General features: G+C 39.5%; 1 protein-coding gene across 1 annotated transcript; it reads right to left on the bottom strand.

Moving 5' to 3' along the window:
• Positions 1-67: 67 nt before the first annotated feature.
• TMPRSS12 (transmembrane serine protease 12) lies at positions 68-26,483 on the bottom strand. Its single transcript, XM_032348195.1, has 5 exons — positions 25,884-26,483; positions 25,020-25,215; positions 18,128-18,399; positions 2,976-3,118; positions 68-585 (listed from the first exon to the last, which is right to left on the bottom strand). Exons 1-5 carry the CDS (start codon positions 26,299-26,301, stop codon positions 334-336), a joined length of 1,281 nt encoding a protein of 426 aa, XP_032204086.1. The 5' UTR covers positions 26,302-26,483; the 3' UTR covers positions 68-333.
• Positions 26,484-27,912: the final 1,429 nt, after the last annotated feature.

Below are 27,912 nucleotides of genomic sequence, written 5' to 3'. Positions count from 1 at the left end.
GCTTTTGTTTTAATTATAAACTCTTTATTATTTGACATTTATATACATAAGGTATCTATTTAATAACTGAAAATTCTGTACAAACTCTAGGAAAGTATTCCAAATGTGAAATTATGATTATAACATAAAAAAATAATCAGAATACATCAAAGAAGCATGTGATTCAGTGCCAAATTTATAATTACATATTTAATATATCACAATCCTTTTGTTCCAAAAATATTCACATGAGAACTGTAAAATGGGCAATTACTTGCCAAAAGAATAAGTGATATTCATTATATAGTACATGGAGAGGGACAAAATGCAAAATAAAGATTCTTCAGAATTTCATTATGGAATTGCTAGTAACACAACAGAACCTGAGGCTACAAGGACCTGTCCAAGTAGAATATTTATGTTAAATATGCCTTTATTGCTTGCCTGGTAGAGGTGATCTGTCAGCCACTTTTGGTAGAAGGATGGCCCACAGTAGACACCAGGAAAATTTTTTCGACCACAGCCATATCCGTAACTGGTAATTCCCATTACAAAAAATCGTTTATGTTCTGGTAAGTAGCACATTAACGGTCCACCACTATCACCCTATTAAAAAAGTCCCAGAATAGTGTTAGTTGCTTCTAGTAGTCTTTATATGACAGCAAAGCTAGAATAAATTAATCACATTAACCATACACTTATATGAATACACATCTTTAATATACCTTCAAGTTATAAAGATCCATAGGTTTTCAGTCTTATATCCTCAGGCAGGAGGATTTCAGGCTGGCCTGATATTTAGAGGAGCCCTAAAGCTGGTGAATTAATTTCCTGTCTGCATGGTTTTGAACCAGAATTGTACAAATCACATTGTTTGGATTTTTTTTAGTACAATTACTCGGGAGAAATATAATTTAGGAAATGTGCAAAATACTGTAACTACTAGTAGAATACTTCTGTTACTTAATGCTGAGTGGGAGAAGTGTAACTTTAAGATGGGTAAAAGAGTCTTTAAGGTGCGTGCGTGGTTCGCTAACTAGAGGAGAGGAGGAAACTGGCGGCTTGTAAGAGGGGCCGTCTTTCTACGTGTTCACGTTGGCTGGTGCAGGGTAACAGGAACAAATGGCTGAGGCTCTCAGTTCTACTACAAATCACAGATTGTGTCCTGGTTTCTGCATGGCTGTCAAGGTGCCAAACACTATCGCTGAGGACTCTTCTTAATCACCGAAAACATCAAGGATGCTGAGATAACGATTTCAGCACCAAAGATTAAAGACTGTATTTCTAAGGTGTTTTCAGTTCTCTGTAGAAGGCATTGTATTTTTGGATATTGAGGAAGTTTTGCTTATGAAGGCAATTCAATTAGATGAGATTCTCTACTGTTTTACTCAGAGAAATTTTTTTTTTAGTTTTTTAAAGATTTTATTTATTTGACAGAGAGATCACAAGTAGGCAGAGAGGCAGGCAGAGAGAGAGAAGAGGAAGCAGGTTCCACTGAGCAGAGAGCCTGATGCGGGACTCGATCCCAGGACCCTGAGATCATGACCTGAGCCAAAGGCAGAGGCTTAACCCACTAAGCAACCCGGGTGCTCCTACTCAGTGAAATTTTTAAGGAAAAGGACACTGGGAAGATAAACCCTGGATTACAGAAACCAGAATGAGTAGGTCAAGGTTCGAGGATGGGGCACTGCTCAGGAATGAAGTGCTAATATATTTAGAAGTAGTGAAGACAAGAGAAATAAAGATTCAAAAAGCACAAGAGACAAAACCAAAAAAAAAAAAAAAAAGATAAATTGACTTCATAAAAATGAAAAAGCTTCTATGCTACAAATGGTAACATCAGGGAAATGAAAAGAGAGACCACAGAATGGGAGAAAATATTTGCTAACCACCTATCTGGTAAGGGACTGGTATCTAGAATATAAAAAAATGCTTATGACTCAATAATAAAAAGATAATTTTAAAATGGGCAAGAATCTGAATAGACATTTGTCAAAAGATCTACAAATGGCTGGCCCATAATTACATGAAAAAATGATCCACGTCATTAGTCACCATGGAAACACAAATTAAAGCCACAATGAAATACCACCTCATACCCGCAAGGATGGCTGTGATCAAGAAGACAAGTGCAGACTAGTATGTGGAGACACTGAAGCCTTCATACTGCTGGTGGGAATGTGGAATAGTGTGGCTGCTCTGGAATAGAGTTTCGCAGTTCTTCAAAATGTTCAACATGGACCCAGCAATTCCAGTCCCAGGTGGAACTTCCAAGAGAAACAAGAACCCACTTACACATAAAAAATGTATACTCAAGTGAGTAGAGCGACATTATTCATAATAGCCAGAAAGTGGAAATAGCTCCAATATCCATCAGCCATGAATGGATAAAATGAAGCACATCCATACAATGGAATATTATCTGGCAATAAAATGAATAAAGTATCAATACATGCTACAATATGGATGAAACTGGGAAACATGTTAAGTGAAAGGAGCCAATCACAAAAGACCACACGTTGAATGATTGTATTCATACGAAATTTCCAGGATAGGCACATCTCTAGGGATTAGTGATTGGCTAGGTCTAGGGGTAGGTGGGAGGAAAATGGAGAGTGATTTGTAATGGGTAGAGGCCTCTTTTTGGGGTGATAAAAGTGTTCTGAAATTAGATTATGATGATGGTTGCACTGGTCTGTAAATTTACGATAGACCCATTGAGTTGTACATGTTAAATGGGTGAATTGCATATATGTAAATTAGACCTCAATAAAGGTAGTAATAAAAAAAATCCAAAGCAAATTTTGTCTAAAGTGGACCATGAAACCAAGAAAGCAAGAAGATTTGGAATGTTGGTCTGTAGTTAAAAAGGAAAAAAAAGAGTTCAGTACTTGTAAACTTGATAATTAAGACTTCACCAGAAAGTGATCAAAGGCCTTGATGAAGTTTCCTTCTGGCTTTAGAAAAGATTTCAAAGGAAAATTATTTGGTCTTACCCTGCAAGTATCAAAAATCCCATCTTCATGACCTGCACAAAATGAAGTGTCAGGAATCATTTTCCCATAACTCCATTCAGAGCCACAAATCTTTCGAGAGATATAATGCACTTCCGCTTCCTGTAACACATCTGTAGCATTACCTGTTAACAACAACAACAAAAGTACAGTAAATGATTTCAGAGAGCAGGCATTTGACAGTTAAAATATAAATATATGATATTTATAATATAGATGAATATATAGTATTTATTATATAAAATATAAAAATATAAAACGTTCATGTTGAATAGGTTTTCTTTCCCAAGTGGCTCAACAGTTGTGTAAGACTGTCTCCATACACGCATGTATATACCTAAGGAGACTGTGGAAGAATGGTCACCAAACGTTCATGGCCATTATTGTTAGACAAAGTTGGAATTTCAGGTCATTTTTGTTATCTTTGTTTTCCTCTATTACTTGAAGGTCTCTTAAAAGGATCTATATTTTTTTTAAGATATATTTATTTACTTTGGGGGAAAGGGGAGAGAGAGTCTCAAGCACACTTCCCACTTAGCTCTTGTGGGGCTCAGTCCCACAGCCTTAAGATCATGACCCCAGTGGGAACCAAGAGTTGGATATCCAGACAACTGCTCCACCAGGCGCCCCAGGGACTTAAACTTTTTACAAAATAGAACTATGTAAAAATTGTCAAGGGGGGCACCTGGGTGGCTCAGTCGGTTAAGCGTCTACCTTCAGCTCAGGTCATGATTCCAGGGTCCTGGGATTGAGCCCCGCAGCCGGCTTCCTGCTGGGCAGGAAGCCTGCTTCTCCCTCTCCCACTCTCCCTGCTTGTGTTCCCTCTCTCGCTGTGTCTCTCTCTGCCAAATAAATAAATAAATAAAATCTTAAAAAAAAAAAACTGTCAAGGGCCAATGCTGAAATCTATCTTAGGTTCTAAGTTGTGAGCAATTTTTATTAAGTTTTCTAAGAATGGGAAGTTTTGAAGATGGTCTACATAAAAACAAAACATTTTTAATTCATATACTCCCTTCAGTTCTCTACTAATCCCTGAACATAAGGGTTCTCTGCTACTAAAAAGATAGGAAAATACAGGGCAACACTTCAGGAACTATTAAAGGACAGATTATTGTAAGATTTATCCACAGAAAAGCTTCTGTAACAGCAGCATCTGATCTTATGAGCCTCAGAGTTGCAGTGGTCATATGTGGTAGCTGAGTATTTTGTTGGCCCTGCATCCTTCCCCATTGTCTGTAGGTGGGCTGATGACCTAACCCTTCCATTTTCCCAGGACACTGGTCTGGAAGTATGTATTATATTGTATTAAGTGCAAGTCTAACCAGCTGGAATACTTCTCTAGCACTTTTTTTTTTTTAAGATTTTATTTATTTATTTGACAGACACAGAGAGAGCACAAGCAGGCAGAGTGGCAGGCAGAGGGAGAGAAGGAGGCTCCCCACCAAGCAAGGAGCCCGAAGTGGGACTCGATCCCAGGACCTTGTGATCATGACCTGAGCGGAAGGCAGCCGGTTAACCCACTGAGCCACCCAGGCATCCCTTCTCTAGCACTGTTTTAACTGGAGCTGCCAGAGGAAAACGTTTTTTCACAGTAGTCACATGACTGCTTAGTTATAAGTTCAAAGCCACTGCAGCCAAATTTGAACTTTTTGACGACAGGCAGCCTGAGAATATAGTCTATATGCAGAAAGAACAGGCACAGGAAATTGAAATGAAGTATGTCCTAATGACATTCAGATTCCTAGATAGAGGCTCCTTAGAGGCCAGCCACATGTTTGCCCTTTATTTAAAAATAATTAAAATAATACTGGCTGGGGGCACCTGGGTGGCTCAGTGGGTTGAGCCTCTGCCTTCAGCTCAGGTCATGATCTCAGGGTCCTGGGATCGAGCCCCACATCGGGCTCTCTGCTTAGCGGGAAGCCCGCTTTCTCCCTCTCTCTCTGCCTGCCTCTCTGCCTACTTGTGATCTCTGTCAAATAAATTAAATAAATCTTAAAAAAAATAATACTGGCTGTATATAAAAGCATATTTGTAACATAGAAGTTATAGAATATAATAATGAAATGAACACCTGCGAACCTATCACCCAGTTTGTGAGTCTGAACAATATTAACACAAGTATGGTACTGGTGCAGGACTATTAAAAGTAACTAGAGATTTTCAAAGTGAGTAAGACAGCTGAGAAACAGACGTCTGGTTTTCTATTCTGTTTGCCACTTAGAATATCCTTGCGCAAATATAACAGACACTAATTACTGCAGCTTTAAAATAAACTTTGATTTCTGGATGGCAACTCCTCTAACGTATTTTTCTTCTGGAGGAGTAACTTGGCTATTCTTAGGTCTTTTAGAATGAGCTTCTTAATTGTCTCAAAACTCATGTTAGGGTTTATCATGCCCTGTTTTTGTTTTGTTTTCAGTTTTTCAGATAGAACTGACATCAAATGTCAACATTGAGTTGTCCTCTTCAAGCATAAAATATACCATTCCACTTACTTAAGTATTTTTTTTTTATGTCTTAAAAACATTTTAGAATCTTTTCTGTAAAAGGCCTGCAGTCTTTTGTTAGATTTGTTTTAAACTGCCTTATCAGTTTGGTATTACTGCACATGTTAACTTCTGTAAACTTTCTTCTCCAACAGTTTATTATGAGATATTGCAAACATAAGGCAAAGATGAAAGAATTTCTCCATAAACAACCATTTGCCCGCCTCTTATAGATTCTTCAATATTTTTGTTTCATCTGTTAACTTTTTTTTTTTTTAAGTTTTGTTTGTTTGTTTATTTTAGGCGGGTTGGGGGAGAGACAGAGGGATAGGGCAGAGAGAGTCTCAAGCAGACTCCATGCTGAGTGTGGAGCCTGACCTGGGGCTTAACCTAACAACCCTGAGATCATAACCTGAGTCGAAATCAAGAGTCAGATGCTTAGGGCACCTGGGTGGCTCATTGGGTTGAGCTTCTGCCTTCGGCTCAGGTCATGATCACAGGGTCCTGGGATCGAGCCCCGCATTGGGCTCCCTGATCAGTGGGAAGCTTACTTCTCAGACCTCTCCTGCTCCCCCTGCTTGTGTTCCCTCTCTCCCTGTGTCTCTGTCAAATAAATAAATAAAATCTTAAAAAAAATTTTTTTTCTTACATAACCACATTTTCTTACATAACTACGGTACATTTATCAAGATCAGGAAATTGAACACCAGTACAATACTATTAGCCAATTCTTGTTTAATCTGTAAGTATTCTTGGATTTTCCAGCTATCTTTCAGTTATAGATTCATAATTTAATTCATTGTTTATAGATTAATTCCTTTAAGTTACGTCTCTATGATTTGTCCATTCTGGGCATTTCATCATATAAATGGGATCATACAGTATGTGGGCTGTTAGGTCAAGCTTATTTCCCTTAACATAATGTTGTAGCATGTATTAGTACGTTGTTCCTTTTAATGGCTAGATGATATTCCATTGTATGAATATACCACATTTTGTATATCCATTTATCAGTTGATGGAGCTTTAGGTTGTTTTGTTTTGTTTTGTTTGCTCTTTTGAATACTGCTGCTATGAGCATTTGAGTACAGGTACTTGTGTGGACATGTGTTTTCATTTCTCTTGGGTATATACCTAGGAGTGGAATTTCTGAGTTATATGGTAACTATAGATGTAATTTTTGAGGAACTACCAAACTGTATTCCAAAACCCCTGTGCCATTTTATATTCCTACCAGCAATGCATAAGGGTTCCAATTTCTCTGCATCCTTGTCTACACTTGTTTCTAAAGTTTTGATCATAGACATCCCCATGGGTGTGATATCTGTTAACTTTGAAAAAATTACATTTTCTAACTATTGATAGTGTATCAGAACGAAATAGATTGTGGTAGTTTGGTTGTATATCTGGACATTTTACGAGACTCTCTTAATTCGGTGTGTTTTAGATTCTTTATTGTAGGTAGTTGTATCACCTGTGAATAATGAGCGTTTTGTGTTTACCTAAGACCTATGTGTTTTTCCATCTTTTCCCGGTGTTACTGCACTTGGTAGAACCTCTACCACAACACTGATGGAAGTAGTGATGGTGGGGGAAACTGTTCCTGACTTTAAAAGAAATGTTTATCTGTAATAATGATATTTCCTATAGCCTAATCAGGTAGGTGACCTAATCAGGCTGAGGAAGTTCACTTTGTGTCTCAATTGTTACGTTTTTAACAGGGCTTCTTCTGCGCCCACTCAGATAATTTTAAAAAGAATCCTTTAATCAGTCAGTTAATGAGGGAAACTACCTTAAGAGACTTCTAACATTAAACCACCCTTACATTCCTTAAACTCATCTTGATTATGTTGAATTCTGTGTACACTATTCTTGATAGATTCGGTGTACTAATAATGTGTTTGGGATGTCTGCATTTATAATACTGGCCTTCCTTGTTCACTCTGCTCCCCTGACGTGGGAATCATATACTGAGTTGGGGTGTATTCTCTCTTTTTGGATTCTTTGGAGGTATTCAAAGGAAATTTAAACAACCTGTCTCGGGTAATTAAGGTAGGGCTCACTTGTTCTGAATTCTGGTGTTTTATTTTTGAAAACAATAATGACTGATTCAGGGGTGCCTGGGTGGTTTCGTCACTTAAACATCTGATTCTTGATTTTGGCTCAGGTCATGATCTCAGGGTCATAAGATGAGCCCCGCCTCGGGCTCTGTGCTGGCCATGGAGCCTGCGTAGGATTCTCTCTCTCCCTCTGTCTCTCCTCTTTCTCACTCTCTTAGAAAAAAAAAGAAAAATGACTGATGATTTCTGTCACTATGGGTTTACCTATTCTAGAAATTTTGTCTTAATAAATCAGTTGGCCATAAATATAAGGTGGGTGGTCCCCCTCCTCGTCCTCTCTTTTTTGGATTCTATTGTGTCCTGTTGATCTCTGTGCTCTCATTAAAGTAAACAAACCAGTACCGTACCGCCTTGATGGCTATAGTTTTATAGTATATTTTGAAATAAGAGTAACTCCCTCAGCTTTGTTGTTTTTCAAAACAATTTTGGCCACTCTAGGTCTTTTGCCTTTTCATATAAGCTTGTCAATTTGTATGAAAAGCCTTGCTGGGATTTTGATAGGGATTGCATTGAATATATAGGTCAGTCTGGAGAGAACTGTCATATTAACAATATTGAATCTTCCAATACATAAATGTAGTATGGCATTGATTTCTTAGGTGGTCTTTAATTTCTCTATGTCATGTTTTGCAGTTTTCAGTGTTTAGACCTTGCCCATATTTTGTTGACTACAATAAGTGTAGGTGTGGATCTCTCTCATTTTTAAAAAAAATATTCATTTGAGAGAGAGAGAGAGAGAGTGTACAAGTGGGGGGAGGGGCAGAGGTAAGGGAGAAACAGACTCCCTGCTGAGCTGGGAGCCTGACGCAGGGCTCAATCCCAGGACCCCATGGGTCATGACCTTGAGCCCAAGGCAGGTGCGCAGCTGACTGAGCTACATTTTTTTAAACCTTAACTGGGTATTTATTGAGCTCCTATAAACTGTTTTTCATAAAATTTAGGAGTTTGGGGCCATATTTTCTTTGAATATTTTTTCTTCTCCACTTTTTCTCTTTACCCTTTGCAGAAATGCCATTACAGGGCGCCTGGGTGGCTCAGTGGTTAAGCCGCTGCCTTCGGCTCAGGTCATGATCTCAGGGTCCTGGGATCGAGTCCCGCATCGGGCTCTCTGCTCAGCAGGGAGCCTGCTTCCTCCTCTCTCTCTCTCTGCCTGCCTCTCTGCCTACTTGTGATTTCTCTCTGTCAAATAAATAAATAAAATCTTTAAAAAAAAAAAAAAAAAAGAAATGCCGTTACACATATCTTGGTCTACTTGATGTTGTGCAACAGGTCTCTGAGTGTGCATTCATTTTTCTTCAGTATTTTTTTCTACATTCTTCAGAGTAGGTCACTTCTATTGCTGTGTTTTAGTTCACTGATTCTTTCTTGTGCCATTTCAAATATCTAGAATTTCTATTCAGTTCTTTTTAAAAATTGACTGTTTCTCCATAGATAGTCCCTATTTGGTAAATCATTTTCATCACATTTCCCCCTTTAATGATTTGAACAATAGTTACTTTACCTTATTGTGCATATTTAAAGAGCTTCTTTGAAGTCTTTAACTGCGAAATTCAATATCTGAGTCTATTCAGAGTCCATTTCTATTGGCCGCCCCTCCCCATAGGTGACACTTTTGGGTGTTTTTTGTTTTTTGTTTTTTTAAATGCATGTCTTATATTTTTGTTGAAAATTGGGTGGTTTAGATAATATAACAACTCTGGATTTTTATTCCCTCCTCAACAATGCTGTTGTCATTCTTAAAATGATTTACCTGGGCTTAAACTGTACAATCTGTCTTCCCTACAGTGTGTGACTGTTGATGTCTCTGCTCAGTGTTTTTAATTCTGATTTTTACCTTTAGTTTAGCTTCATAGGGCTTGGCTCTATATCTGCAGAGTTTAATGGTCAGTGCATGATTTGGGCTGTTGGTGAATGAATCTGTGTGTGGGTTGGGGAATGTGTTAAAAAAAAAGTTCAGTCAGCTTTTTGTTTAATTTTTAGAAGTGAGGAGTGGCAGAGGAGAGGGAGAGAGAGAATCTCAAGCAGGCTCCATGCCCAGTACACACCCTACTCGGGGCTCTATCTCACAACCCTGAGATCATGACCTGAGCTGAAATCCAAAGTCAGATGCTTAACCGACTCAGCCATCCAGGGCCCCTTCAGTCAGTTTTCAAATCTTTGACTTTCACTTTATTGTGAGTTCTCCAAAATTTTCCCCACACATGTATGGTTTCCCAGTAAGCCAAAAATATTTGGAGAGCTTATTGAGCCATTCTATAGCTCTCTAATTTGGGGGATTTTTCTGTCAAATTTCTGACTTACTGCTGGCTCTATCTAGGTCTGTATTCCCAGGCCAGTAGAGCTGTGGATTTTCCCTATTCATCTCTTGCTGCTGAGTCCACTATTTTTTTTTTTTTTTTAAGATTTTATTTATTTGACAGAGAGAACAAGCAGGAGGAACAACAGAGAGAGAGGGAGAAACAGTCTCTCCACTGAGCAGGGAGTCCAGTGTGGGGTTCAATCCCAGGACCCTGGGATCATCACCTGAGCCAAAGGCAGACACTTAACCAACTGAGCCACCCAGGCGCCCATGAGTTCACTACTTTCATTAGTAATGCTGCTAGCCTGGATTTTCAACTACTTTTCCAAATAGAGTTCACCTTCTGTGGCTACAAGGCTCTTCATAGTCTTGGTAAAACTACTGTACTGACTAATCTGAGAGGGGAGCTGGGAGAACCCACAAGCAAGAAAGCTGCAAATTCCTCTTTTTACCCAAATTTATAGCTGTTATAAATATTCCTCAATTTGTTGTGTACTTTGGTTGATTTTCAGGACCCTAAAGTAGTCACTTTTGATGATTTTGTCTAATTTATATTTATTTGGGGGAAGAGGGTTTGCCAATCTCCCCATACCATCACAGCCAAAATTTCTGTTCCTTTTATTTGTAAATTTATCATAATCAGAGTTCACAATTTGTACATTAGCTATCTTTGAACTTGGAGTTTTGCTTTATGGCCTAATAAGTGGTCAATTTTTTTAAAGATTGATTTATTAGTTTGAGAGAGAGTGTGTGCCTGTGCAAGTGGGGGGAGGGGCAGAAGGAGAGAATCTTCAAGTGACTCCTGCTGAGCGAGGAGCTGGACTCAGGACTTGATCTCATAACCCATGGGATGATGACCTGAGCTGAAAACCAAGGGTTGGATGCTTAACCAACTGAGCCACCCAGGTGCCCCAAGTGGTCATTTTTTATAAAGATTCCACCTACACTTGAAAAGATAAAAGCCTCTGAATTTTTGATTGTACTGATTTGTCTATTAAATCAAGCTGGCTAATTATGTTGTTCAAATATTCCAAATCTTTACTAAGTTTGATAAAAAGACAGATTTTATATTGTTAAATAAAAAGAGTTCTATCATAGAGGAGTTACAACATTTGCTGTACAATTCTATTTTTCCTTAATATTATCTGAGTCCTGTTTATTAGGCTCAGAAATCTAGAATTATTCTATCTTCTTGGTGAGTTGAACCTTTTCTAAATAAAAATGATCTTTTTTCTCCTTTTGTCTTAAAGTCTATTTTGACTGTAATTTGCATAGTGATAATTTGCATAGCTTTCTTTTCATTTTAATTTACTTGATATATTTCTTTACTGTTGTTTTACTTCAGTCCTTCCATATCCTTACATTTTAGGTATTCCCTTAGATAAGGTGGATTTCCTACTCCCTAATCCGATTTTCTGTCTTTTAACTAGTGGTTTGGTCCGCTAACATTTATTGTGATTATGGATATATTTGGGCTTGTTTCTACTGTCTTATTTTATACTTTCTATTTTTCTCAGTTTTCCTAGGCTTATTTCTCCCTTCTTGATTTTTTATTAAGATGTTGTCTTTATTTTCTTATTCCTTAGGTTTCTTATTCTATTCCGAGTTATATCCCCTATTTGCTTAAATCTAATGTTAATCAGTATGTTAACACTTCTGAATAATACACAGACCTGAGACTACTTTAACTCTGATTACACCATTTGAAACACAGCTTCCCCCCCAATATTTAAGTATCGTTTTTTAAAATCCCACAAATTATACATTATTTTCATTGTATTCCAAGGTTTCCCAGTTTCAGCACTATTGACATTGTAGGCCAGATACTTCTTTGCTGTGGAGGGTGAGAGAACTACCCCATGCGTTGAAGGATGATGAGCAGTAATCCTGGCTTCTACCCACTAATATGCCAGTGGCATACTTACACCCTGCCTAGTGGTAACAAAATTTTCTCCAGACAGTACCAAGTGTTCCCTGGGGACAAAATTATCCTTCATTGAGAACCACTGTTGTATACAATATTTACCTATATAGTTATCTATTTTTTGCTCCCTTCTGCATCACGTACCTCCCTTTTGGCATCATTTTTTTTTTTCTGATCCATTTCTTACTTACTTTGGTGAAAGACTATTGGTGGTAAAGTCAGTTTTAGTTCCCTTTTATTCCTCAATGATAGCTTAGCTGGGTACACAGTTGTGGGTTCATTTATTTTCTCTCAGTACTTTGGCCCTGATATTTCATTGTATTTTGACTGTCATTATTGCTATTGAGATGTTTTCTGAAAGCCAACCAGTAGTTATTTTGTAATGATTTTTCTTTTTTTTTTCTGGCTGTATTCAGACTTCTTTGGGGTTTTTTCCCCCCTACAACTTCATTACAGTGTTTGAAAAGGAATTACATTTTGTTCTGGATATCCATTTGCATTGGAATATCAATTTTACTCATGGATATCTGGATTCATGTTTTCCATCAGTTACAGAAAAATTTCAGCCCAGACCCATTGAATATTGCCTCTCCTCTATTCTCTTCATTTGTTCATTCTTGCACTCTCATTAGATGTATATTTGACTTTCTTATCCCATTTATCTTATATCTTACTTTCTGTCATAATCTCTTCTTTTTTCTCTGTGCCACAGTCTAGGCAGTTTCTTCAGATATATCTGCTGGCTCACATATTTTCTCTAGAGCTGAGTCTAATATGCTTAACTACTTTGGTGAGTTACAAACTTTAACAGTTACATTTTTTTCATTTTTAAAGATCCTATTTTTTTCTCTCTCACTCTCTCTCTCTCTCTCTTTTTTTTAGAGATGGGGGAGGGCCAGAAAGAGAGGGAGAGAGAGAATCCCAAGTACGCTCCATACCCAACATGGGCCCCAACACAGGGCTGGATCTCACAATCCTGAGATCATGACCTGAGCTGAAATCAGACTTACCCACTGAGCCACCCAGGTACTCCTGGTTCTCTTTTAAATCTGCCTGGTCATTCTAGATAGTCTATTGCTTATTTCTAATTCTGTTTTTTAATTTCTTCAAACAATTTACATATACTTATTTTGTTTTCTACACCTAAAATATTAATATCTGAAATCCTTGGGGGAGCTGTTGTTTTATTTCTGTTGACTTTCATTATTATGGCTTTTCTCCTAACATGTTTGGTGATCTTTGATTGTAAGTGGATATTTGGTTGATTTTAATCTGTGGGAATCCTAAGTATTTTCAGACCTGGTACTAATTTAGTCCATTGAGTTTATTTAAATTATTGTATTTTTTATTAATTTTTTTTTTTTTTAGAGAGAGCGAGGGAGAGCACACACATGAGCTGAGGGGGAGGGGCAAAGGGAGAGAGAGAATCTTAAGGAGGCTCCACACCCAGTGCAGACCCTGATGTGGGGCATGATCTCACAACCTTGAGATCATGACCTGAGCTGAAATCAAGAGTCAAACACTTAACTGACTGAGCCAACCAGGTGCCCCTCAATTGTTATATTTTTAAATTATTATCATTGTTTGGTTCTTTTTCATAGCTCCTTTTTATTCATATTTTTAAGTACATCTTTTATTTTTTGTACTATATTAAACACCTTTTTATTTTTTGATCCCATTATCTGACATTTTTGCAGGTCTTCTTTTGATGTCTATTGTTCCTGCTGACTCTTACTCATAATACCTTATTTGCTTTGATGTTTAGTGATTTTTTAATTATAATCCATTTTCATTTAAACTTTATCAGGTGAAATTCTTTTGAGGTCTTAGATGAAATTCAGTTTCTATACAAATGATGTGCATTTGATTCTCTCAGCCATCTAGAGACCTTAACAGTCTATGACCTATTTAACCTAAATCCTAAGCCTGAGTCTTTCTATTCAGAGTGATTTGGGGCAGCAACTCCACATGAGTGGTATTTGCAATTACATGTTTTCTGGGAAAATTCCTACATTTTTCCCTTTAATGAAGCAGTTTTCCTAGAAATCCTGGGGGTGGGGGTGGAGGTTGAGGATGCTTTGGTTTTATCTTGTTCTTAAAAAAAATAAACTTTATTCATAATAATTAGAGTCACAGGAAGTTGCAAAAGTAGTACAGTGAGGTCCAGGGTGCTCTTTATCCTGAAATGGTTGCATCTGTGTAACTGACATTGGTACAGTGTGTTATTCCACGCCACTTAATTGTATGTGTTAATTCTTACCATTATCTCCACAATTAAGATATGGAACTATTTCACCATCACAAAGATCTCCTTTAGGCTACCTAGCCTGCTTACACCTAGCAACCAGTAATTAGTTCTCCATCTCTATAATTTTGTCATTTTAGAAATGGTATATAAATGGAATCATATAGAATGTGTCTTTTAAAAATGGCTTTTGTTGGGCGCCTGGGTGGCTCAGTGGGTTAAGCCGCTGCCTTCGGCTCAGGTCATGATCTCAGGGTCCTGGGATCGAGTCCCGCATCGGGCTCTCTGCTCGGCAGGGAGCCTGCTTCCCTCTCTCTCTCTCTGCCTGCCTCTCCATCTACTTGTGATTTCTCTCTGTCAAATAAATAAATAAAATCTTTAAAAAAAAAAAAAAATTAAAAAAAAAAATGGCTTTTGTTTTCACCTAGCATAATGCCATCTAAGTTGATGCACATATCAATAGCTAATTCCTGTTAATTGTTTATTATCATTCCCAGTTAAGGATATACAACAATTTGTTTAATCATTCCCCTAATTAAGTACGTTTACTTTTTCCCAGTTTTGGGATACTACCAATAAAGCTTTTGTGAATATTTGTGACCAGGTTTTTGTGTGGAAATACGTTTTCACTTCTCTGGGATAAATGCCCAGGAGTGTGATTGCTGGGTCATATCATAAATGTATGTACGTGTGTGTGTGTGTGTGTGTGTGTGTTTTAAGGATTTTATTTATTTATTTGACAGAGATCACAAGTAGGCAGAGAGGCAGGCAGAGAGACAGGAAGGGAAGCAGGCTCCCTGCTGAGCAGAGAGCCTATGTGGGGCTCCGTCCCAGGAGCCTGGGATCACGACCCAAGCGAAGGCAGAGGCTTTAACCCACTGAGCCACCCAGGCGACCCCATGTGTGCGTTTTTAAGAATTATATCTCTGGGGGTGCCTGCAGAGCACAGTTGGTTAAGCGACCTACTCTTGGTTTCGGCTCCGGTCGTGATCTCAGAGTCCTGGAACTGAGCCCTGTGTCAGGCTCGGTGCTCAGCTTGAAGCCTGCTTGGGATTCTCTCTCCTTCTCTCTCTCTCTCTCTCAGAAGGAAGGAAGGAAGGAGGGAATGATATCTCTGGTGTTTGGTGCATACACATTTAAGATTTCTATGCCTCTTTTGTGGATTTACCTTTATATCATTGTTATGTTCCTCATTGTCCCTAGTAGTTTTATTTGCTCTTAAATCTACTTTATCTCATGTTAATGTAGCCATTCTTGGCTTTTTCTTTTTTTTCTATTCCAGTTTTCTTTTGATTAATGTTGCCATGATATATCTTTTCCCATCCTTTTATTTTCAAGCTGCCTGTATCGTATTTAAAGCGAACTGTGTATAGATGAACTAGACAGTGGGTCATGAGTCTGACTGATTCTTGGAGTGTAGCGCTCTGGCTCCAGCTTGATGAGAATCTCCCCTCACACACTTGAGCGGCTTTGTTCTTCAACACTCTCAGGCCCCATGAGACCACAGAAATTCATATTCAGTGTTACTACTGGCAAATACCCTCAAGATAAAAGCCAACTTCACTGCTTCAGTTACCTAAGTTCCCATCTTCACATTCAGTCCTTGACCTGTGTATTTTCCCCGTTAATAGTTTTCACAGGGGGATGCCTGGGTGGCTCAGTCGATTAAGCGTCTGCCTTCAGCTCAGGTCATGATCCCAGGGTCCTGGAATCCAGTTCTGAATTGGGCTCCTTGCTCGGCAGGGAGCTTGCTTCTCCCTCTGCCTGCTACTCTCACTGCTTGCATGCGTTCTCTGACAAATAAAATCTTTAAAAAATTAAAATAGTTTTCACTGGGAAGGTTGGTGTGTGCATGTAATTGACCGTGTTGCTGGAGAGCCAACTCAGTACTTAAAACAGCTCTCTGACAGGTGTTATTGCTCTCCCTTACAGATCATGACAGTGTATGACAGTGTGAAAGATGGTATAATATAGTGGAAGCAAGAGTTTTGAGGCAGACCAACCTGGGATTGAATTTTTACTCCTCACTTAGCTATGTAACTTTGGGCAGCTTGCTTAACTTCTTTATTTTATTTTATTTATTCATTTATTTATTTATTAAGATTTTATTTACTTGTCAGAGAGAGACAGTATGTGTGAGCACAAGCAGGGGGAGCATCGGGGAGAGGGAGAAGCAGGCTCCCTGCTGAGCAAAGTTCCCAATATGAGACTTGATACCAGGACCCTGACATCATGACCTGAGCCAAAGGCAGATGCTTAACCAACTGAGCTACCTAGGCATCCCTCATTTAACCTCTTTAAATCTGTTTATTTATCCATGTCATAGTACTTCTCATAGTGTTATTGAGGGCATGAAATGAGAAATGCATTAAGGCGCTTAGCATTTTATTAAGTACCTAGCCCTGAATTAATGGAAGCTACTTGGATCACTGTTGTTCTAACTGTTGTTAAAGAGTCAATAATTTGCCCATGGTCATTCAGCTAGTACATGGCAGGGCTGAGATTCAGGCTTACGTCTATGATTCTAAAGCCATAGTCTTTTCCCTACACATGTTGCTTTCTTAACTTGTTTAAACGGCATTCACAGAGGAAAAAACAAAGTTCTTCAAAGATCTTTCATACATTTATCTATATCTTATCTAAATAATCTACACTTATTTAACTATTTTAAAGTTGAGGGTTTTTTTTTTAAAGATTTTATTTATTTATTTGAGAGAGAGAGACAGTGAGAGAGAGCATGAGCGAGGAGAAGGTCAGAGGGAGAAGCAGACTCCCCATGGAACGGGGAGCCCGATGCGGGACTCGATCCCAGGACTCCGGGATCATGACCTGAGCCGAAGGCAGTCGTCCAACCACTTGAGCCACCCAGGTGTCCCGAGGGTTTTTTTTTTTTTTAAGTTTATGTATGTATGTATGTATGTAATACCTATACCTAACATAGGTCTCGAATTCACAACTCCAAGATCAAGAGTTGCATGCTCTTTGGACTGAGCCAGCCAGGTGTTTCTAATCTACACATTTTTTTTTAAAGATTTATTGATCCATTATAGAGAGAGAAGAGGGAGTGTCAGAGGGAGGTGTGGGGAGAGAGAATCCCAAACAGACTTCCCACTCAGTGGGGAGACTGATGTGGGTTCCATCCCAGAGACCTGAGATCATGACCCAAACCAAAATCAGGAGTCAGACGCCCAATCAACTGAGCCACCCAGGCGCCCCTCTACACATATTTAAATGGATAATTTCCTTAAGGAATAGAAAAAATAGTCTCAGCACTTGAACTCATATATTGCTAACTAGACTTTGATTCCATCAAGAACAGTTGGTACTTAATACAGTACTTAGCTATTCAGGCTGTAGAATAAGGAAGACCTTGATTTGTGCCCTAGCTTCTCATCCACTCAGATCCACAACTCCTGGTCTGTTAAATGGGAATAATGACATTAACTTCCTAACAAGAATATTTTGAAGATAAGATAAAATAATATATTTAGAAAAAGGCCTAAAGCATGGCAAATGCTCCCAAATGGTAACTATTTTTAGAACCAAAGGCAGAGACTATTTTCTACATTTATTTGTTCATAGTTCATAGTAGTTCAACCAGTCAATAATTAATGCTCATTTGTGCACTAAAGAAAATATAGGGCACTCAACCTGTTTGATATTAAACAGGGTATTAAATTAAAAGGACACTAAATTTTATTCCTGACAGCCAGAAGCTTATTATTTATGAAAAGCAATCCTCTTACAGAGCTGGTTCTATCATCTATGAGTCTCAGAAACCTACAAAAACACTTAGAATCATCATTCTTTCTGAGAATGGTAAAAGGTACAAATATGTTAGCAGGCATAACTGGAGAAAGTCTCTATTTCTGTTTTGGAAGATAACTTTCTCTTTCCTACAAGGAAGAAAAAAAATACAGGTAAAGAAGACATTTCCTTTTCAATGGTTTATAAAGACCTATTGCTCAAACTCATGACATAAAGAGATGAATATACAAAAGGGTTCACCCTCTCCAATAACCAGGAAAAAAATGTATAAATAAAATTCAGACTGTAATTACCTTCTTCTTCTGTTCTTCCCCAGCCACTTATAAAACACTTTGTGTTTTGGTCCAGTTTTTGGAAAACATCAAAAGGCAGACAAATAGGCTGAATATACTCAGTATATTTCACTGCTTTTTTTAAGTGAAATAGTGCAATATCATTTACGTAATTTTCCAAATTGAAGTCTGGATGGATAATGATTGCTTTAACTTTTATCTTCTTGGAGTGTGGATGATGATACCCTTTTATATTATTAGTTCCAATCACAGCTCTCCACATTAAAGGATCTCTGAAAGAGAATAAATGTTATTATAAACATGTTATTTAACAAGGTAAATATTCTCAATCTCCTAGTTTTTCGTTTTTCTCATGTTAGATTAGAATAGAATCCTACTTTCATGTACATGAGGTCACACCAAATAAAAACCAATATATCGTGATGTAAGAAAGGAGAAAAAGATCGGTAGAACAGAGGGTCCCCAGGTTTGAGTATATGACATTTTAATATATGATTAAGGTAGCACCTCTTATTTATGGACAAAAGAATGAATGACATGATAAATGGTATTGGGACACCTAGCTAACTAACTAGTTTGAAAAGTGAAATAAAATTAAATCTCTGAAAAACAGTAAACAGTAAAATAAACTTGATATTGATTAAATGTTTAAATATAAGAAATTTTTTAAATATAAAAGTCTTTAAGTCTTCTTTTAGAAATACATAAGGTGGTATGTCTGAGAGTTGCTTCAAAATAATTGAAGGAAGGGGTTGGTGAGGATAAAGATGAAATAAGTTCAGGGATGTGTTGATAACTTGAAGCTGGGTGATAGGCTTATGGGAGTTCATGAAACTATTCCCTTTACTTTTGTAAATTTTGAAGTTTTAGAATGAAACATTTGGATATTAAATTAGCATGAGAATTATAAAAATTAAACCAGAAAGAAAATGTAGATGAATACATAACAATGATAGCACTGATATAAAACAGGAAGCAACTAATGGATCATGACAATCTTAAAAAAAAAAAAATAAAGAACAAGTAAAAAACCAAACTGAAAAATCTTTTGCAAGTCAAAATCAACAATTAAAACCTTAAGCATTTAATAGTTGTTACATTTGGAAGTGGATTGGGAAGGAGGACTTTTTTACTTTATACATTGTTTATAGATGCTGAAATTCCTTTTCATCCTTCAAATTGGCAAAGTTTATGAGTGTGTGTGTGTGTGTGTGCGTGTGTCTGATAACACTCAGGACAAACAACAGTCATAAAAACAAAGGAATACTTATTCAGTGGAATGTATAAACAGGTATCTTGGCAGCATGTACCAATAGTCTATAAAAGTTGCATTGTATTTTATTTTAAGATTTTATTTATCTGAGAGACAGAGCAGAGGGAGGGGCAGGGGAAGAGGGAGAGAGAGAATCACTAGCAGACTCCTCCCTGAGCACAGAGTCCAACTCAGGATTCGATCCCAGGACCCTGAGATCATGACCTGAGCCAAAACCAAGAGTTGGAAGCTCAACTGACTGAGCCACTTAGGCACTCCAAATTGCACTGTAGATATTTAGCTATCTTAAAAATGGTTTAGGCGACCTCTAGAAAGTTTGCCAAAAAAATTTAAAGCCCTAGTTCTATTTTGTATAAAAACAAATCACTGCTTTAAGCTACTTTGAAATAATCATTGTTCTTTTCTTTTCCAAACTTATTCAACTTATATTCCTTATTCACTTCAATTTATATCAGACCATAAGATTCAAAAACAGGCTGTGTACACTGAACACTGCAAAACATTGCTGTAATTAAAGAAGACCTGAATTGGGATGCCTGGGTGGCTCAGTTGGTTAAGGGGCTGCCTTCAGCTCAGGAGCTCAGGTCATGATCCCAGGGTCCTGGGATCGAGTCCCACATCGGGCTCCTTGCTCGGCAGGGAGGCTGCTTCTCCCTCTGCCTCTGCCTGCCTCTCTGTCTGCCTGTGCTCACTCGTTCTCTCTTCCTCTGTCTCTGACAAATAAACAAATAAAATCTTAAAAAAAAAAAAAGACCTGAATAAATGGAAAGACATCCCATGTTCATGGATTGGAAGGCTTAATATTACTAAGATGACAGTACTATCCAAGGAGCACTACAGATTCAATGCAATCCCTATAAAAATCTCGATATTTTTTGAAGAAATAGAAAAACCCATCTTAAATTCATACAGAATGTCAAGGGACCCAAATAGCCAAAATAATCTTGAAAAAGAAGAATGCAGTTGGAGGACTCACATTTCCAGACTTCAAAACTATAGCAAAGTTACAGTAATCCAAACAGTATAGTACTGGCAGATATATACACAGCCCAGTGAAAAAGGGTAGAGAGCCCAGAAATACAGCCTTGCATATGGGCTCAAGTGATTTTCAACAAAAGTGTTGAGACAATTCAGTGGGGGAAAGGACAGGCTTTTTCAACAAATCGTGCTGGCAAAATTGTATATATACATGCAAAAGAATGAAGTTGAACACTGACCTTATACCATATGCAAAAATTAACTCAAATAGATAAAGGCCTAAATATAAAAGTAAAACAAGGGACTCCTCAGTGGCTCAGTTGTTTAAACATCTGCCTTTGACTCAGTGTGAGGGGAGGTCCTTGCTCAGCAGGCATCCTGCTTCTCCCTCTACCTGCCACTCTCCCTGCTTGTGTTCTCTCTCTCTCTCTGACAAATAAATAAATAAAGTCTTTAAAAAAAAAAAACCACTGGAGAAAACCTTCATGATATTGGATTTGGCAATGATTTCTTAGATATAACACCCAAAACACAGGTAACCCAAAAAATCAAATAAATAAATGGAACTTCTTCAAAAGTAAAAGCTTTTGTGTGTCAAAGGACATTTTCCAGGGGCGCCTCGGTGGCTCAGTGGGTTAAACCTCTGCCTTCAGCTCAGGTCATGATTCCGGGGTCCTGGCATCGAGCCCCGCATCAGGCTCTCTGCTCAGCGGGGAGCCTGCTTTCTCCCCCTCTCTCCCTGCCTGCCTCTCTGCCAACTTGTGATCTCTCTCTCTCTGTGTTAAAAAAATAAATAAAATCTTGGGCACCTGGGTGGCTCAGTGGGTTAAGCCGCTGCCTTCAGCTCAGGTCATGATCTCAGGGTCCTGGGATCGAGTCCCGCATCGGGCTCTCCGCTCAGCAGGGAGCCTGCTTCCTCTTCTCTCTCTCTGCCTACTTGTAATCTCTCTCTGTCAAATAAATAAATAAAATCTTTAAAAAAAAAAAAAAAGGACATTTTCCAAGAGAGTAAAAAGACAACCCACAGAATGAGAGAAAAACTTTTCAGATTATATATTTGATAAGGGATTGATATGAAGAATATAAAAAGCACCCTTACATCTCAACAAAAATCCCAATTAAAATGGGCAAAGGATTTATTTATTTATTTTTAAAGATTTTATTTATTTGCCAGAGACAGAGGGAGAGAGAGCGAGTGAGCCCAGGCAGACAAAGAGGCAGGCAGAGGCAGAGGGAGAAGCAGGCTCCCTGCCGAGCAAGGAGCCCGACGCGGGACTTGATCCTAGGACCCTGGGATCATGACCTGAGCCAAAGGCAGCTGCTTAACCTACTGAGCCACTCAGGCGTCCCAAGGGCAAAGGGTTTAAATAGATACTTCCTTTTTTTTTTTTAAGATTTTATTTATTTATTTGACAGAGAGATCACAAGTAGGCAGAGAGGCAGGCGGGGGGCAGGGAAGCAGGCTCCCTGCTGAGCAGAGAGCCTGATGCAGGGCTCAATCCCAGGACCCTGAGATCATGACCTGAGCGGAAGGCAGAGGCTTAACCCACTGAGCCACCCAGGCGCCCCTAAATAGATACTTCTTCGGAGAAGATATACAAATAGCCAATAAGTACATGGAAAGATGTTTAACATCATTAGTCATTAGAGAATTGCAAATCAACCACAGTGAGATACCACTTCACACTCATTAGGACAGTTATGATAGTAGCAGTGTAAGTGTAAGTAGTGTAAGTGTAATTTTTTCTAATCTGTGTGGAGCACTGGGAAACAGAAGAAACAAATTTAAGAGATACTGTGTAGAGAAAGCAAATTCCCTGGGTCACAGAGCTGTTGTTGATGCCATTATCTGAAAGAATAGAGAAGGAACAGGATTGGAAGAAAGACTTTATTCATTTTCCAACTTACTCAGACAGTGACTCCAGTAAAAACATATATCGTAGGGAGCTGGAAATAGAACTCAGCTGGAAAGACTTGGAGTTTCCAGCACATGGTGATTGCTGAAACAGAAGTAGATGAGACATCTCTAGAAGAGCATACAGATAAGGCAGGAGGATAAGAGTGGAAATGTTGCCATTTAGATGATGACAAAGACTCATCAAGGAAAAGGAGAAAATTAGAGGGGACTTAGAAATCAAGAAAAGAGATAGTTTCTAGGAGAACAGTGGTCAGCTTTGCCACATTATGAAGATCAAATAGGATGGGGACTGAGAAGAGGTCATTGGATTTGGCATGGAGGGGGATCTCTAATAGTGTGTTCAGAGCACAGAAATAAGACTGCAATTGGCATTTTATAAGTCAGTGCAGATGAAGCAAAAGGGAGTCTCTCAAATAGAAGAGAAGGGTTCGTCGATAGGTTGCTTGGGTTTTTAAAATAATGATGGAGTGACCTAAACATGCTTGAGGATCGTAGGGAAGAAACCATGGAGAAGACTGAAAAGTACTAGAGACAGTGAGGTATAATGCTACAGCACAGGTTGAAGAACCTTTGGGTTGGGGGGCTGTTATTTAACAGCAGTGTGAGCTTGGGCAAGTTACCACATCTCCCTCACCTCTGGATCCCTCAAGTGTAGAACAGAAATGATAACAGCTATCTCAGAGAGTTACTGGGAGGGCTTTTTTTTTTTTTTTTTTTTTAAGATTTTGATTTTATTTGAGAGCGAGCACAAGCAGGTGGAGGGAAAAGGAGAGGGAGAAGCAGACTCACTGCTGAGCAGGGAGCCCGACTCGGGACTCGATCCCAGGACCCTGGAATCATGACTTGAGCCCAAGGCAGACACTTAACTGACTGAGCCCCCCAGGCTCTCCAGGGCTTTTTTTTTTTTTAAACACAGAATTATATGTAACATCCTTAGTACCTAATCTCAGAGCAAGTCTTTGATAAATGCTTGTTCTAAGAAGGAAAAAGGGATAGTTGATGGTGCAAGGTTTAGGAAATGAGGGGGACTGGAACAGAATGTAGCAGTTAGTCCTCTGAAAAGTAGAGAATATGCCTCAGTAATGTCTATTGCCTCAACAGCTAGATGAGTCCCTAGCATATAACATACATTCAGTCAATGTTGAATAAAGGAGTAAAAACATCAATAAGATTTAGTCTTGAGAATTGTTAAGTGGAATATGACAGTATCTTCAAATGCTTGGAGGAGGATTTGGGTTAAATATATATGGCTTCAGAAACCAGATTTTTAAAAAAACCAAGACATTTACTTCAACATAAGAAAAACTTCCTAAGAATTAAAGCTGTCAAAAAATGAAATTATATTCTTCCCAAGGTAGCATTCCATCATCATAAGAGATGTCTCAAATAGAGAGCCATAGGGGATAGTTATGGTTATGTGTGTGGGTTTTCATTCTGGCAAACCTGGAGTTGATCCTTGATTTTGTTGCTCTCCAGCCATGAGCAAGGTACATGAGAATGTCTAAATCTGGGATGTATGGGAGGCTCAGTCGATTAAGCATCTACCTTTGGCTCGGGTCATGATCCCAGGGTTCCAGTATCAAGTCCCACACTGGGTTCCTTGTTCAGTGGGCAGCCTGCTTCTACCTCTGCTTTCTTTCAAATAAGTAAAAAAAAAAATCTTAAAATAAAGATAGCATTTTAAGGGTGCCTGGCTGGCTCAGTCAGTGGAGCATAGGACTCTTGATCTTGGGGTCATGAGTTCAAGCCCCATGCTGGGTAGGGACTCCACCTAAAATAAATAAATAAATAATAGCATGCTGTACAAGCATTGTAAAACACCCCTGAAAGAAGAGAATCGATTCCAAACTCTGAAACTCTTCTTCTAGATCTCTTTCTGTACCCTTAATTTATATCTTAGTATCTTATTATTTTTCTGCCTCTATTCCTCAGAAGGTAAGTTTATAGAACTGAAATGTATGTTTGAAAAATGTAGTATACAGGGGCGCCTGGTGGCTCAGTCAGTTAAAGTGGCTGCCTTCAGCTCAGGTCATGATCTTGGGATTCTGGGATTAAGCCCTGTGTCTAGCTCCCTGCTCAGCGGGGAGTCTGCCTGCCTCTCCCTCTGCTCCTCCCCCATTCATGGGTGCATGTGTGTGTGCTCTCTCTCAAATAAATAAAATTGTAAAAAAAAAAAAAAAAAAGCTATGACCCAATGGTGAGAAACAAAAACACATGGTTATCATATAATAATTTTAAAAGCTAAAGACAATTGTCATTATTTAAAGCACAGTCTGACAAATTCCCATAGGCCAAATCTGTCTCCTATTTTTTAATAGTCCATGAGGGGAAAAAAAAAATTTTTTATACTCTTAGACAGCTGGAAAACAAAAACAAAATACTATTTTATTCAAATTTCAGTGTTCATTAATTAAGTTGTATTGGATCACAGCACACTTATTCAATTTTGTTATTGTATTGTCTCTGGCCACTTTGGTCCCATAGTGGCAGAGCTGAGTCATTGTGACAGAGTCCTTAACATTTTTACTATTTTACTATTTTACAGAAAGCATAAACTTCTGATTTATAGGATTCATTTCAACAAACAGTGTACTAGTGTAAAGCATTATGGCTACTTGTAAACACACAGCTTAACTGAACATGGCTGAAATCAAATGGTCCTCTACTACTACAAAGTATCCCCCAAGAGAATAAAATAGAGGAGTTGTGCTCCGAATACATACCTAGTGTCCTTAGTGCAGTGGGCAGCTGTGAGGACCCACTTACTTTTCACTAAGCTTCCCCCACATATATGAGCAAGAATTTTGCCTGATTGAATCTGCAGGCTAACTACCCATGGCCATGCGCCAGTTTGAGCTGCTGTGCCCCCTACTATCCTGGACCCTTCCAATACATCTGCAAGCGGTGCTGTCCCACAATCTAAAAATAAAAATCATATATTATTTGTTATGAACATTTGATGATAGTATTCCTAATCTTAACATACTGACAGAATCTTTTAGATTCCTATTCAAAAAACAGATAAAGCAATCTGGATACCTAAGGCATTCCCATATTTTGAGGAAAAAAAAAACTTGAAGGAGTGTTAAGACAAATATGCCTTAAATGATCACTACAAATAGAAAGGCATTAAATCAACACAGTTCGTTAAAACTATTCCCCCAAAATCTAAAAAGAAAATAAGTGTCTCTGACCAGGTGTCACGTTGCTTCTGGGACAAAATGGCAATTAAAGAGCCTGGGACTGGTGAAGCAACTTCTAATATTTGCTATTTGACTTGTTGGGTGAATTTTTCTCAAGTGTAGTAGGACAAGGTCACCCACCAGCCTTTTCAACTTTGAATTCCTAACCTTTAAAGTGGGAATGACAAACCTCAGAATGTTTTGAGCATAAAAGGCAGCCGTCTACAAGCGTATGGCATTTTTGCTACGATGACTACTACACTGTCATAATTAACCAGACTGCGTAGGTCTGTACATTTTAAAGGCAGCTGGGCAAGCAGAAAAGGAGGGAGCCAAATTCACAAACTACAGAAGCGGGGAGCACGCACAGGAGGCTGTTCAAAGAGGGGAATGAACGGATACTACCCTCTGTGGCCCCCGCTTCCTTCGGGGCCTGGAGCGCCTTCCGCCCTCCTTGCGTGGCCTCCCGCCACCCAGGGGCACCGGCCTGCTCCCACCAGGAGCTGCGCCCAGTCCTTCGGGGGAGTGAGTGGAGTCCCAAGTCGGGGAGAGCGCTCCCCACGAACAGCAGTGCAGCGCTCAGGAGCCCCAGCCCCATTTGGGAACTCCTAGTGGGCAAGATGGCGGCAGCCATGGGCTGCCTGCGTAGGCCGCGAGCTGGAGGCCTAGAAGATAGGCGCGCCGGCCGGCAGGCTGGCGCGTGGGGTGGGAGGGCCAAGCCGCCGAGGAAGCCAGGGGCGTGGGGACGGGAGGCCTGGGAGATTGGTGCGGTTGCTGGGATGCGTGAGTCCTTTGGGCGGTATCCGAGTTGGCGTCCGCTCATTGGACAGATGCCAGGGAGGAGCCTGCGCCCCGTCTGCCTCTAAGTGCTCATTAACGGGCCAGACCCACTGGCTCGTGCCATACAGCCGGGCTTTTGTGCTGGGAGAGGAGTGGAGAACAACTGGGTCCTACTAACTCAGACTTGTAGGGCCCAGAAGGCTTCCAGAAGTAAGGGCAGCTACACGGAGGCATGTAGGCTGGGGAGGGGAGACAGAAAGCAGAAGACAAAGCAAGTGCAGAGGTTGGGATCTGATAGGAGACAGACACCAAAGAACCCAGATTCTGTGATAGATATCTGTCTCCTTATTGTTCCGTAGTAGTTTTCTTCGTCCCATCACTTCAGGGTGAGCTGATAAAATCAAATGGAAGGACCTGCAAAGTTAAGGACAGAAGCTGACTGATGGTAACTACGTGCACTCTGGCTCTCCCACTCGCTCGCTCGCTCTCTTTCTCCCCTCTCTCCCCCTGCAGTCCCTAGCCTGAGAGATTATTCCTGCCCCCTCTCAGAACCCCTGAGATGCCCTCTGACATTCTAAACTGTGGGGAGAGAACGCGGATAAGTGGCTCCAGTTAACTGAACCACTGAACAAGCAGGCATCAGCCTCACACTGTGCACGCATGCTGAGATATCACATCACAGGAGGGCTGCTAAGACCTGGCCCTCCTGGGTCACCTGGGTGGCTCAGTCAGTTAAGCAGCCAACCCATTTTCTGAGCGGGTCATGATCTCAGGGTCGTGAGACAGAGCCCCGAGTTGGGCCCTGGGCTGGGAGTAGAGCCTGCTTAAGATTCTCTCTCTCCCTCATTCTCTGCCCAAACCCCTCCTCTAAAAAAAGAGAGAGAGAGACTTGGCCCTCTAACCCAGAGAACATTATAACTTGGCCAGCAGAGAAATCACGTGGAGGACAAAGAAGTAAGTGGTGACACCTAAACCAAATACAGATTCAGACACAAGGGATTGGTGTGGGCTGTGACAGTCTGGGAAGGATCCCCGAAGGTGGGGGGTATGAGTTGGCCTAGATTGAGGGGAAAGATCAAGAGGAGGAAGGAGATGTAGTGAAGACAAGTCCCATGTCAACGTGAAAGGGAGAGTTTACCCGTCCTCTGCCTTTTTGTTCTATTTGGGCCCTCACTGGATTGTATTGAATGACACATGTGTACATTGGTGAGGACAGATCCTCTTTCCCCCCATCTGTGGATTTAATGCTAAACTCTTACAGAAACACTCTCACAGACACACCCAGAAATAGTGTTTCAGCAGCTATCTGGGCATACTTTAGTCAAGTTGATACATAAAATTGACGTTCACAGTAATAATAATGTAGTGCGTAAGTATGACTTTACTATTGTTTTTACTGTTTGCTATTGTAGAGGCAAAAGAGAGAAGCCATGCCTCAAAATTTTCCACCAGGATATGTAAGAGAAAAAATTAAGTTAAAGGCTTCTTCCAGATTTTGTATTTGATTTGATTCTGTTTTGAGTCCAGAATCCACATGTTTGGCCCTTCTTCCCTTTCACGAAGTCATTTAATTTGGTTTTTAGATATGCAAGAGTAAGCCCGGAACTTGCTTCTTCCTTAGGGGTAAGGGCATTTATTGCTCAGTATAATCGAA

This window comes from Mustela erminea, chromosome 6 (assembly GCF_009829155.1).
Source record: "Mustela erminea isolate mMusErm1 chromosome 6, mMusErm1.Pri, whole genome shotgun sequence".
Taxonomy (NCBI): domain Eukaryota; kingdom Metazoa; phylum Chordata; class Mammalia; order Carnivora; family Mustelidae; genus Mustela; species Mustela erminea.
This window is presented reverse-complemented; position numbering and strand designations above follow the sequence as displayed.

Bases quoted from the DNA above. Each gene is read 5' to 3' on its own strand.
- TMPRSS12 (XM_032348195.1), bottom strand. From the start codon at position 26,301: ATGAGCGGACGCCAACTCGGATACCGCCCAAAGGACTCACGCATCCCA. The intron at 18,400-25,019 runs GTATGTATTCGG...ATTCTCTTTCAG, and splicing joins CACTGCACTAAGGACACTAG to AGATCCTTTAATGTGGAGAG. The intron at 586-2,975 runs GTAAGACCAAAT...CTTTTTTAATAG, and splicing joins GGATTTTTGATACTTGCAGG to GGTGATAGTGGTGGACCGTT.